The sequence below is a fragment of the Arachis stenosperma genome, chromosome 2 (genome assembly GCF_014773155.1).
Source record: "Arachis stenosperma cultivar V10309 chromosome 2, arast.V10309.gnm1.PFL2, whole genome shotgun sequence".
Taxonomy (NCBI): domain Eukaryota; kingdom Viridiplantae; phylum Streptophyta; class Magnoliopsida; order Fabales; family Fabaceae; genus Arachis; species Arachis stenosperma.
Genome location: NC_080378.1, coordinates 8,335,221 through 8,349,918, shown reverse-complemented (window position 1 = coordinate 8,349,918; position 14,698 = coordinate 8,335,221). Strand labels below are relative to the sequence as shown.

Below are 14,698 nucleotides of genomic sequence, written 5' to 3'. Positions count from 1 at the left end.
CTAATAAAATTAATTGGTAAATTAAATTAAAAATGACTTTCAATAAACATAAACAATAATAAGTGTATTCGATAAAATATTTTTTAAAATTTAAAAGGAAAAGTATATGGAACCAAGAGGTTACCAGCCAAAAACTAAACAAAACCACATTAATTTATATTAATAATTAATTTTAAATTTTTTAAATTCAAAATTTAAAAAATTTAAAATTGATTAACTAAACCTATTTAAAACTTATAAAAACTTTTCTCTTTTCTCTCACATTAACTTACCTACTTCCAACAATCACACACAAACCTCTCTCTCACTGCCAGCCATTTGCAGATATGAGAGATACACTGCAACGAATGAGAGAAATATCGATAATTTGATTTGGTTTGGTTATGCACTGCAGATTTCAATAGAGAACGTCATTCATGATAACACGTAAATGGTGGCTGCAGGTAAAAACGCGCCACTCATTTTGGTACCGTTTGGTAGTATTTTTTCAAATAGAAAGTCAAATCTTTTGACTTTGACAAACCAGAATCTCAAGATGAAGATTTGGAGTTCACCTTTCGAAAAACTAAATTCTACGTCAATAAAATTGGACCTGGTATTTTTTTTTTTCTTGCTTTTGAAAGTGGACTTGGTTGGAGGGTATTATGATGCAGGTGATTATGTGAAGTTTTGATTGTCAATGACTTTCACAATAGTCGTACGGTAACATCAATGACTTTCACAATAGTCGTACGGTAACAGCATCATCACGATATTGCTCTCTTCATTTTGGGATATTAGGTGCCGTTTTGATGATTAAAGAGATTGCAAACTACATAATTACAGAAATATAAAAAAAATATTTATTTAATATGAAAAAAATATATCCTAATACTTAACAAAAGAAATATTCAGTTATATTTTAGCAAAAATAATTAAATATCTATAAAATTTTAAAAAAATATATGAAATTTTTAAAGAAATAGAGACATTCAGATTTGTAATACAAAAAAAATTCAAAAAATATATAAAAGAACATCCATTTAGTATGAAAAAGAAACATTCTGATACTTAACAGAAGAAACATCCATATATATTAACAAATAATGGAATAAAAGATGATTTAAGATATTGAATATAAAATTAAAAGAAAAAATTGGTAGCAATTAAAATTACGCAAAAAAAATTTAAATTTAAATTTTTATATCTGTTTCAAATTAAATAAGATTAAAAGAATACATAAATTTATAAATTTTTATCTTGATTATTACATATAATAACAACATAATAATTTTAGTATTATACTTAAATTAATTTAAATTTGATTATTCTATACATAAAAAAATTATAAAATTTTTATTTTTTATTTTATTTATTAATAATTTATTATTTATTACAATTTTTATTTTTTATCTGAAATTTATAATTATAAAAACATAAAAATTAATTTTCTAAAAATATTTAAAAAATAATAATATAAAAATTACAATTTTGTTTTGAAACTAAATGAAACTTTAAGAAAATCTTAAAAATTTTATTAGTTAGAGATATAGAAGTTGATATATTAGATCTAGAGAAAGATTAAGTATTATTACAAATAAGTGTTAAGAGTAGAGAAGATATTCAACAATATAATATTTTTATATTCAATTGTACATATTAATAGTAGTTAAAATAGTAGTGTCCATATATATAATATTACTCTTTTAAGAAGATATATATTTGATATTATTTTTTTATAATTGTTGACAAATTTTATAATTTGATTAACAAAAGATTTGAATATTTGATATCTTAAAATTTTTTCTTAAAGCAATAAAATATGACTTAACAAGTATGTCTTAAAAATAATAAGAATTTATATAATAGTTATACATCTAAATATCTAAATTAAAGAAGAAAAGAATTCTTTTAGCAAATCTTTAATAACTCAAAAATTAACACAATGGTAGTTATAGATCAAAGTGATAAACAAAAATGAAAGTTGGGATAATGGTATAGTAATAATTAATTGTAATTAGAATGAATAGAAAAAGAAAATAATAAAAGAGAATAAAACAAGGCAACATAATAATATGATAAGAGAAAAGATAGTGTATAATATGATGAGATAATATAATTAAAATAAAAATTATTAATTTTAAAAAATAATAAAATTAAAGATAATTAAAGAGTTTTAAGATAAAATTGAAGAAATATATTTTTTATCTATTAGAATTATAGATAAAGATATAGAATATTTTATATATAAATTTTTAAATTTGTTTCTAATTAAATAGGATTGAAAAAATAAATAAATTTAATAATATTTATAAATAACTGATCTTTAAATAATATTAATAAATTTTTATATTGATTTTGTTACACATAATAATAATTAATATTTTTAATCTTATTTTTTAATTTAAATTTGTTTATTTTAACATTTGACATGTTAAATAATTTAAGATATTTTGTTTTTTTTATAATTTATTTTTAATTATTAATATTAAATTTATAATTTTAAAATAAAAATCTATTATATATTACTAATTTTAAGGTTAAAATATGCCACATGTCACTCTCTCATTGCAATTGAAATCAAATTTTTTTCTTTAAATTTAAAGAACTCTCCCCTCTTCTCTCTTCCTTTCTCTATCTCTCTCATTCCTTCATTCACTCTATCTCTCTTACATATCATTATCAATCTATTATCTATTATATATTTTATTATATCTATTATATCTATTATATATCTATAATTTTACAACAAAAATGTGCCACATGTCACTTTCTCATTACAATTGGAATCAAATCTTTCCCTCCAAAATTAAGAAATTCTCCTCTCCTCCTTACTAATTTTTACAACCAAAATGTGTCACATGTCTTCTCTCATTGTAATTGAAATTAAATATTTTCCTCTAAAATTAAAGAATTCTTCCCTCCTTCTTACTAATTTTACAACCAAAATACTAATTTGATAATCAAAATATACAACATGACATTCTTTAATTGCATTAAAATTAAAATTGAAATATTAAAATTGAAATTAAAATTGAAATATACCTATATTATGTATCATATATTACTATCTAATTTAATAATCAAATGTGTCACATGACACTCTTATTAAAATTGAGAGAAAATATATTTTTTTAAATTTAATAAATTCTCTTCCTAAATTCTCTCATCTATCTCTTTCCATTTTTTATTTCTCTCTAATATTTTTACTCTATATATAATTTAAAAAAAATTATTTTTAAGTTAATTTTATAACTATCAGTATAATTTTTTTATGCTAATATCTAATTATATTTTTATATACATAGAAAAAAATATTATTTTTAGAAAGCAAGTATAAAAATTAATTATTTCTATTTATACAACAGACTTAACACCTAATTAAATGTAAATTATACACGTTAAATTGTTTTAAATTTTAGATAACGAATATTAAAATTAATTATTAATAAAAAATTAGATTTTTTCATATAAAAATATTAATTAAAAATCTTATTATTTAATTTTTTATTTACATATATCTTGATTTTTTTAGTCAAAAATTTTTGTCAACCTATAATTTTTGTGATAAAAATAATTTAATTTTATAAATTGTTTATAACATGTATAATCTATAATGGTCAGAATAAAATAGACTGTAATTTTAGAAAAATTATATTTTCATAATATTATTACGGGTAAAAATACTAAGGAATTAATTTTTTACCAAACGCTAGTTTATATAAAGGGAAATCAGGTGAAAGATTTTTCACCATTTTTCTTTCTCATTCAATTCACACTATATCAATTCTTTCTTCTTTCTCGTCTTTCCTAATTTCTTGAGTTTCTTGTCGCTGCTATTACAATGGCTTCTTCCCATGCAATAATCCCAGACAAAGCAACACGTAAAAGGAAGATTGAGATCAAAAGAGTTGAACAAAGCAACAAGCGCCACGTCACCTTCTCCAAGAGAAAATTAGGGCTTTTCAACAAGGTCACCGAGCTCTCCATCCTTTGCCAGGCGGAAACCGCCTTGATCGTCTCCTCGCAAATTGGAAAGCTTTACGCCTGCGGATATCCATCGCCGGACGCCGTCATCCACCGTTTCCTCTCCGGAGGAGATTCCGATTCCGGTTCCGGTTCCGCTCTTCCGCAGAGGAACACCGTACGTGCCTTGAAGAAGAAGCAAGAGGAGAAAGTGGAAGCCCTAAGAGCACAATATGAGTCTTTGGAAGAAGCTCTCAAAGAAGAGAAGAAGCGACTCGAAGAGGCTGAGAATGCAAGAAAGAACCATAACAACAATGGCGGTTGCTTAGGGTTTTCATCGCAGTGGTGGGAGAATCCAATTGATGATATGGATTTGGAGGAGCTCGTTAAGTTCAAAGAATCCTTGGAACAGTTGAAGGTTAACCTATTTGCAACCGCTGAAAAGAAGATCATGTTCCAAGAATTGATGCCATCACCACTTGCTTCTTCTTCTTCAGTTATGGCTCCAATGCAAACTAGGGTTCCCAATTTCTCTTCAATATTGAACAATAATGGTGGATTCAACCCTGTTCATCATCCACAACAGCAAGAACATTGGGATTATGCTTCTTCTTCTTCTAATTTTTATTCAACCTTAAAGAATAATGTTGGATTCAGCGCGGTTCATCATCCACAACAGCAAGCACATTGGAATTATTGGACCAATAATGGAATTGCTAGCAGTAACAATCAGAATTCTTTAGGATCATGCGATTTTGGGAACAATGCTATAATTGCTGCTGCTAATGGTAATGGAAATAGTAGTTGTTCCTTTTTTCCTAGCATTGGTTTTGGCCATTATTAATGTTAATTTTCTTAGGTATATGGCTAAACCTGTTAATTAGTATAGTACTTTATTACAGAGGGATAATTAGTATATTACCCTAATTAAGTTGCTTCAATTTTGGACGAGTTCTGGTTTTATTAGTTTGTTACTTGATTCTCATATGCATTTAGTTTTTGGTTCATAAAGATGTGGAAAGTAAAGAATATGAGTGAAGTATCAGAATTTTAATTTGATTTATTTCTTGATTGTTATATCATATGGATAGTAATTTTATCATGCCACTCTCCTATATAATACAATACGTGTTACAAATTAAAGTATTCCCTCTTCGATATGTTTTTTTGGGTTTTGGTTAACAAAAATAGAAAAGAGAAAAAAAAAACAACTTTGAAAAGGATCTTACTAAAGTAATTTTTTAAAAGTTGAAATATTTATATTTATTTGATAAAATTAAATTTATTAGAATATAATTAGGATCAATTAGTATTACTCGGATGTTAGAATATAATTATGATCAATTAGTATTATTCAGATATACTAAATAATACTAATTGATCCTAATTGATCCTAATTATATTCTAACAAAATAAAAAACAACATTTAATATACCTGAATAATAGTTAAGTGTGTTGTGTTTATTAAAACAATTTTTAAAATAAAAATTCATAATAAATATAAAAATAAATTTAACATATATATATATATATATATATATATATATATATATATATATATATATATATATTAACTAAGACATTAATCTTCAGAAACACTTAATTTTTGAAAATTACAAGAATAGACATATAAATTTTTTTTATTTATTAATCAAGCAAATGTCTCCATTGGTATTTCACTTACCAATATGAACTCGTTGGTGAATTGTAAGTCCTATTCTTTGGTTTTGTTAGTTTGTTATTTATTGATGAGAAAAATTTAAGAACTAACATAATTTATTATTTTTATTCAATATTTTTAGTTATTGGCTCAATTTTTATAATTTAATAATTCAATAACATATTTTTTATTTATATTTTTAAATGTTATTGATTAACTACTACAAAAAATATTAAATTCTGTGGATCTTTTAATATTTTTTTTTCAAAATTTTAATTTGACTGTTATATCATATGATAGTAATACTATGATTCCCATAACTATAACTGAATAAAATAATGTCACTCTCCTATATAATATTATACGTTCCCTCTTTTATGTATATATTTTTTTGGTGTCTCTCATATATACATATATAGGTTTTGGTAGACCATAAATAAAAAAAAGGAAAACAAGAACGTGCTGTGTAAGTCCTAATTCTTTGCAACTCCATTGGCATTTCACGTCACTCAGATGAATTCGCTGGTGAGGTGAATCTTGACGATTAGAAAAATGAAGTTTAAATGCTAGAAGATGGAGGCTTATTGAAATTTATTATTCAGTCATCATTTAGTTATTTAGGTTTTAAAATATAAAATGAAATATGTTGTTAAATTACTAAATTAAAAGAATTAAACTAAATAAAAGTTGAGACAATGATTAAGTGATAATCAAATCTAACAAATTCTGACAGTTTTTTAATATTTTTCATTACGAAATATAGAAGTATTTAAGGTAATAAGATAAATAACTTTAAACTTTAAAATTCAAATTTTTTAATATTTATAAAGTATTATTTAATTAATAAAAAGTTTTAAAAAATGTTACCAAAAAGAATAAGGGATTTGAAGAGTCTCGAACATCTTCATGATGGCTTGAAATCACATGCAACATCTTTTACAAAGGGTAGTTCTATGTCATTCTTAGGTAGTTTTATCATCTTAACATTTGGATCTTCATTATTAATATTGTGATTATTACATTCAATCCTTAGTGTCATTCTTGACCTTGATGCAAAAATTTAAAATTAAAGAAGTGATTAAAAAAACAAATTTAAATTTGTCGAGTAGTCACTTCGTTCATTCGCGGCAGAAGAAGAGCACCATAAGAAAAAAAAAAGTGATTCAAGAATTGAAGAAGAGAGAGTGTGTACACAAGAGCTAAACCTTGATGCAAAAATTTAGAATTAAAGAAGTGATTAAAAAATTAAATTTGAGTTTGTCGAGTAGTCACCTCATTATCCGCGACAGAAGAAGAATACCGTGAGAAAAAAAAAGAAGTGATTCAAGAATAAAAAAAAAAGGGAATGCGTACACAAGAACTAAACTAAGAAGGAAAACAACTGATCTAGGTAAATTTTTTTGGTGTCTCACATTTTTTAGTGTCTGACCTAGGTGATTGTTATGTTATATATATACACATCAATAATCATGTTTATTATTTAAGAAATAATACTACATATCTAAATTTTTTACTAATCAAGTCTAATCAAATTAATCTAACATAACAAAAATTATTTTAAGTTTTATTATTTAACTTGATTAAACTTGGTTCATAAAAAATTTAAATGTGTAACATTACTTTTATCTAAGATAGATTCTACCGTTCCTAAAATTTAAATAAATACAAAAAAAAATTAGATTTAGATAACACAAAAAAGATTAGATATATTTATAATCAACCATGTTTTCTAACTTTTTTTAAAGGTTAGTTATGGATACATTGTTTTAGCTAAATTTTTTCTTTCATTTAAAAAAAAAACTAATTCAAAAATATAAAACAAATAGTATTGTCAATTTAAAAGAGAAAATATTTAAATATAAGAAAAAAGAATAAATCGATCATTAACTTTTTGGTTTACGGGCATTTAAATTTTGATGATATAAAAATATATTTAAGTCACTAACTTCTTCAAAATTTAGAAATATCATTTGTCTAATTTGTCTCATTTTAAAAGCTCTTCTACGTGTATATTCGTATCGACCAGGTCATGCAACGGAAGTCATGTTTGATTTTTCCGTTAAGTCTGACAGATTCAAGTGAATATAAGGGATCCATATGTCCAAGTTTTGAAAAAGTCAGGAATTAAATGCATTTTCAAATCCTAAAGAATTTAAATGTCCACAAATCAAAAGGTCAAAAGATTTATTTTTTATCTAAATATAAATATATTTTATTAATTAGTTACAAATATCTTAATCAAATTTTATAAAATAATAATATATATTCAAGTATTTTTTTTATGAACTAAGAGTTCATACTAATTTTGATTGACTTTTTTAGTAAAAAAAATAATTTTTTTAAATAAAATACTTTTTTTAAAAATAAAATACTTTTATTCAATTTAAAATATATTTGGAGACGTCTTTTAAAAAAATTATTTTTATTAAAAAAATAAATTATTTGTTTTTTTTAAAGCTAGTAATGCCTTTTTTTAAAAAAAGCAAAAGCAAAAATATTTTTAATACTTAAAAATTTTTTTAAAAAGTCTATCCAAATGTAAAATAATTTTTGTTGGTTAAAAAAAGATTTTTTAAAAAATAAAAAAATAAATACTTTTTTCAAAAGCTAATTCAAACTGATATTTCGTTTGAGAAATAGCAAAAGCTATTTTTTTTTTACTTTTGAATTATGAAAAGTCACATTACGCGTATTTGATATTATTTTTGAAAAATACTTTTAATTTTTAGAAAAGTTAATTCAAAGTATTTAAAGTAGTAGAAAAATATAATTTCTCTTCTTTTCAAAAAGTTATTTTATTATTCTTGTTAAAAAAAATTTGACTTCAAAATAAAAGAGACATGATCCTATGCAAATGAAAAATTATACTAAGCTTAAAAAAAATAAATAAAACGCTAAAATTCATAACTCATATATGAAGTTTAAAAGCTAAATTTTGAATATCTTCTTGAAAATTGGCTATGGCTTATGCAAATTCTAATAAACATTCCTACGACGTTTTTTATCCTTCTTCTTTTTCTTGTCGACGATATTTTTATAATCAACATCATCATCATTCGATTCAATCACCACTATAGCATCTTCTTTGACATGGTTATTCTCTTCATCATCAACAACATGAATAGGGTTCTTGTTCAATTGTTTATCCAAAATTTGAGTGTTACAATCTTTGATCACATTCTAGGGCACGGATTCGATATACAACCTATCATCATAGTGCACCGAAACGCAAAAAATCTGTTTAGCGCATAGGGAATGCCAAAATAAAAATATTTATTTTAGTGGAGTCTTTTTTGTAATTACTTAAAAAATAGAGGAGTTATTTAATAATTTTTAAATGAATATATTTAGTTTAATTGTTAAAATTAGTTGAACCATTAGTTTATTATTATCGTTGCTCCCTTATCCTTCTGGTTCTCTTCCTCTCCTTCCTCCGCTATGGCAAGCTGTCCCTTCTATTATCTCCACCGCCAACAACAATTCAAACCTTTCTTCTGCCTCTCCTATTTTTCAGTTTTATGTTTCTAGAATCTTCTAAGCTTCTTCTGTTTTCCAACTAACTGAGTAGCAAGCCATGGAAACGAGTCCCAGCCGTACGATTAAGCTCCTCTGCAACTACGGCGGCAAGATCCTCCCACGTGCTACCGACGGTGAGCTCCATTACATCGGTGGCCACACCAGAGTCTTCACCGTGGACCGTTCCATTTGCTTCTCAGATTCGTTTTTTAGCGTTGTTTCTCTCAATTTTCAGTGTTCCTTATTTTTTTCTGTAATTGTTCGTTAACTGTTTCTGTTTCGCGTTGTGCAGACTTGTTGGTAAAGCTAGGAGAGTTGTGCGGTTCGTCTGTGACGTTACGGTGTCAATCGCCGAACGGAGACTTAGAAACCATGATCTCCGTCACCAACGACAAAGATCTGACGTACATAATCGAAGAATATGACTGCGCTTCGTCGAAACTACCTCATCCGTTGAAGATCAGAGCCGTGCTATTTCGGCCAAATTCGTCGAAGAAGGTTTCTCCGGTGACGTCGTCTCCGTCGTTGTCTTCCTCTGCTTTATCCGTCGTTGTCCTCATCCAACTACTAATCGCATCCCCTTCAGATCTGATCTAAGGTCCAATCTTACATCCTCTCCCACCGCGACAACTTTGTGTTATTCTTTTCTCTCGCCAATAGCGCCATTTCCCAGTTTCAGCTCCGACAACCTCGCCGGAGTCATCAAGCTCATCTCCGACTAGATGGTTGATGTCGAGGTACACAAGGTTGTGGCGAAAATTAGGGGGAAGATGAAGCTGTTAAAGATTTGTGAGGATAATTTTTACAATGAATGAGATGTTGGAGAGTGTTAGGAAAGCATGGAGGAAAGGATGGTTTGGCTTGGCTGCTGAAAGGTTGAAGAAGTTAAAAGTGGCACTTAACATAATAGGAGATATTTAACTCTAATTAATTTAATCTTACATATTCTTAATTTTTTGATATAAACCCACATATATTTCTTATATAACAATAATAACTATCAAAAAATAATATTTTTAAAATAACTCACTGATACAAAAACTACAAAAAAATATTAAATAATCAATTACATTAAACTACATTTAGGATAATTTTCACCGTTGAACTAAAAAAATATAAAAAATCTAATAGCTTCTTATTAAAAAGGTACACCAATAAACCAAACAAATTTTTAGCTTTCGGTACCCAAAAGAGGACGGCGTACCAAATCCGTGCCCCACATTCTGCCATCTCTTGAACACTTCAAGAGGAAGAAGAGAGAAAAAATGTTCAGGCCCATACTCAACCTTACATTTTGAATCAGGACAAAGCACAGTGACAATATTGCCCCTCAGACATAAAGCAACGTATTCATGCATGCAAAACTTACAAAAATTGTGACCACATTAAAGAGTCTGGAACATCTCCCATAATGGTTGATCTCGAACATCTAAACTTACAAAAATTGTGACCACATTGAAGAGTCTCGAACATCTCCCATGATGGTTTGAAATCACAGTATCTTCCACAAAAAGGTAATTCTATGCCATTCTTATGTGGTTTCATCATCTTAATCTTTGGATCTTCATTATTAATATTGTGATTATTGCCGTCAATACTTAATGCCATTCTGGACCTTGATACAAAAAGTTAGAACGAAAGAAGTGATTATAGAAACCAACTCAGGTTTGTCAAGTAGTTACTTCACTCCTCTGCGTATGTATTTGGATTTCAGTTTATAAATTGGAGTTTCTATAAAATTGATTTTGTAAATTTGATTTTAATGAAAAGTAAATTTGTATTAACGTGATTTATCTTTGTCAATTTTTATATCAAAATAGATTATAGTAGAATAAATATTATTTGGATTATACTATTCAAAATCACTTTTAAATAAAAAATTATTAAAAGATGCATCAATTTAAATAATTTTTTATATTATCCAATCATTTTACTTTAAATATTTGAATAGATCTTATTCAAAAATTTCACAAAGCCAAATAAAAAATAAAAAAATTTCATACAAAACGAAAATAAAGAACAGTAAAAAAACTCATACAAATAAAAAACAATAAAAATTTTATAAAACCAACAACATATATCATATGAAAAAAAATTACAATAAAAGATAAATAAAATTCATATGAATAAAATTAAATAAAAAATAAAAAAATTTATACATAACATAAATATAGTACCGTAAAAGATAAAAAAAATTTATATTCATAAAAAATAATAAAACACCATAAAAATAAGAATTTATATTAATAATATTTGTCATATGAATGAAAAAATATAGTAAAAATAAATAAAAAATTATATGAACAAAACCAAATAAAAATAAAAAAATACTTCATAAAAAATATACATATAAAAAATAGTATAATAAATGATTAAAAAAAACTCATATAAACTAAAAAGTAGTATAAACTCTAAAAATAGAACATTAGAACACTAAAAAAATAATATAAAAAGTGTTTATCATATAAATATAAAAAATATAATAAAAAACATAAAAATTAAAATATCGAAAAGAGTACTAAAAATAATAAAAAAAATTCATATATTCGTTTTCACCATGATTAAAATAAATCTAAAAGATTTTGATAAAAAAATTGAAACGAAAAACCACAAAAAATTAATATAAAAGTATATGGTTACTTGTATTATTTTTATAAAAGAAAATAAAAGGTAGGATTGATAGAAAAGAAATAAAATTTTCACCTAATTTTTTCAGTAGCTATAATTTTTATGTGAATATAAGCACATAAAAATAAAGTATTCAAAATACTCAAACGCATTTCTCTTCCCCCAATATAAATCCCAAACACACCCTGCAGCAGATAAAGAATACCCCAAGGAAAAAAAAGTGATTCAAGAATTGAAAAAAAGAAAATGCGAATACAAGAACTAAACTGAAAAAGAAACATCTAACCTAGATAATTGTTATGTTATATATATACACATCCATAATCATGTTTATTATTTAAGATAGATTCTACCGTTCCTAAAATTTAAATAAAGATAAGAATTTAGATTTAGATAACACAAAAAAATTTAGATATATTAATAATCAACCATATTTCCTAACTGATTTAGATAACACACAAAAATTTAGATACATTAATAATCAACCATATTTCCTAATTGATTTTTAAAAGTTCGTTATAGGTACATTGTTTCATAAAAAATAAAAACAGATTGAAAAAAATATTAAATATAAATAATTAAATATATCTTACTAATTAGTTACAAATATCTTAATCAAATTTTAAAATATCATACTAATTAAATAATATTAAATAAACAAATATAATGTAATAAAATATAATATTTATTTCATGAGATTTAAAAAAAACTGAAAATTAAATTAAGATCAGGTTAAATAAATTCATAAGTAACTATATTTTTTTTACTTTTAACTCCCGAAAAGATATAATATTAACATTTGGTTTAAGTTTTAAAATTAAATTATAACTTTTTAAACAATTATTTAAGTGCTTGTAGAGAAGTTAAAAAAATAACTTCTTTTATAATAAAATTTTTTTTTATCACTCTTCTTTTAAAATAAGTACTCTTAGGACTAAAAAATAAATTTTTTGTATTATTTTTCTTTTAAAATAAACACTCTTAGAACTAAAAAAAAAAATATAAAATAACTTATTTATAAACTATTTTTAATATAAATTTTTATTGTTTAAACTATTCTTTTAAAAGAAATTTAATTAAGTTGTTTACTACAATCATGGTATTCCATGGCTTTCCACAAGCATGGCAGAAGTGATGGCCACACCTACAAAATAAGAAATTTAAAAAATTAAATCAAAATATAATAAAATAAAATTAAAGTAATTTGCAAATTAAAATTAATTCAAATAAAAAAGATCGTACTAATTAGATACTATATTGTTAATTAGTCAAGTTCAAATTATGAAACATAAGATTATGGTGTTATAAAAAAGCATGAACTAAATTCAAATCTAAATTGTAGAACGGTTATTAATCAAGAGTTCAACGAGTAATTAGCTCTCCTTCCCAAAATAACCACTTCTTATGAATTATATATTTTTAATTTTAAATTCTATTTTTTTGGACTAAATCATAAATTCTAAATCTTAATTTATATCTTAAAACTGAGTCCTAAAACTGAAGACTAAATTCTAAAAAAATGTTTAAAATATAATTTAACCATATAAAATAATTAATATTAACTAATTAAAAAATTAACTTCCTATACTTATTCTTAAAAGAAACAATGCCATCGGTTTTTCATTAGAAATGCTCAATCAACAAATTACGAACATAAACATAATTAAAAGAAAATCGAGAAAAGAGAAACATTAACATTAAAAAATTGTGCCAAAAAAGAACATTCTCCTAATTAATTAAATCTCTAATCAATAAGATAATAAGACTACGCTGTTATTAGTATCAGGCAAGTTCACATTAAGAACATACTTTATCTTTTTGTTCATTAGGAATGATATTATATTGATAATTAGTCAAGTTCAAATTATAAAGATAAAATTATGATGGTACAAGAAACATGAAACAGAACCATGATTTTTCATTAAGGAACGATCAATCAATAAATTGTGAACATAAGCATAATTAAAAGAAACAGTCATTATCAGAGAAAAGAGAAACATTAACATTATAAGATTGTGCCAAAAAAGAAGACTAATTGTTCATTAGAAATTAATTAACCAAACCTGCAAGAAATGTGTGAACAGTCCTGATTTTTTCCAACATAGGTCCTGCATTTAGAACACCTTCTCCATCTCTTAGCCTTTGCAAGATTCATCACCATAAGATCCTTCCTTCTCTCTTTCATTTTCATTCAAACTCATAAACTCACCACATTCCATTCCAATCCACCATGCCATGCAACTTTACACTGTGCACAGAACAATCTATGACAATGTGGACACTCGGAACAACAACCGAACAAGTCACAACTTCATTCCCATCATCATTCACTAACATTGCTGAACAATCCTTGAAAGGGCAATAGAATTTCTTTGATGTTGCAAGAACAAGATTCTCACAAAGTGCATTCTCCCATCTTTCAAACACTTCCTTTGGAATTATTGACATGCAATTCTGAGGCATTTTGGTTCAGGACACTTCCTTTACATTGTAACCGCCCTTATTAGACATCTCATTTGTAGTTGTATGTCAACTCCAGAACAGCATTTTCATCTTCTAGGCCATAACCCATGATTGCTATGGTATACTGCCAAAAAGGGAAGAAGAGAAGCCATTTAAATATCAGAGTGAAGCAAACAGAACAGGTTGATTCAAGAGCAACATTGAACCTTACAACAGCTTAGCATTCAAAAGCACAATAAACATAAATAAGTAATTGATCCAAAAAGAAAATAAGATACAAGACTATAAACCAACATGAAATCGCATAAGATTCGATGGATCGATTAAGATCACCCACTCGAAGCATTAAAGGTTCGTGAGAGAGAACCCTTTCCAGAAGATCAAATTTATAACCATCAGGATCTTCAATGAGTGCAATTATTATTATCTCTTACAATGTCCACTATGCTTGAAATCTAGTAACAAATGAGATGACATCATCATAAA

At 25.3% G+C, this 14,698-nt stretch overlaps 2 protein-coding genes across 2 annotated transcripts; both read left to right on the top strand.

Annotated features, from left to right (window-relative positions):
- Nucleotides 1-3,823: 3,823 nt before the first annotated feature.
- Nucleotides 3,824-4,789, top strand: LOC130962473 (agamous-like MADS-box protein AGL23). Its single transcript, XM_057888680.1, has one exon. It carries the CDS (start codon nt 3,824-3,826, stop codon nt 4,787-4,789), a length of 966 nt encoding a protein of 321 aa, XP_057744663.1.
- A 4,390-nt stretch (nt 4,790-9,179) lies between these two features.
- LOC130962472 (protein PAL OF QUIRKY-like) lies at nt 9,180-9,718 on the top strand. Its single transcript, XM_057888679.1, has 2 exons — nt 9,180-9,303; nt 9,414-9,718. Exons 1-2 carry the CDS (start codon nt 9,180-9,182, stop codon nt 9,716-9,718), a joined length of 429 nt encoding a protein of 142 aa, XP_057744662.1.
- The last annotated feature ends 4,980 nt before the right edge of the window (nt 9,719-14,698 follow it).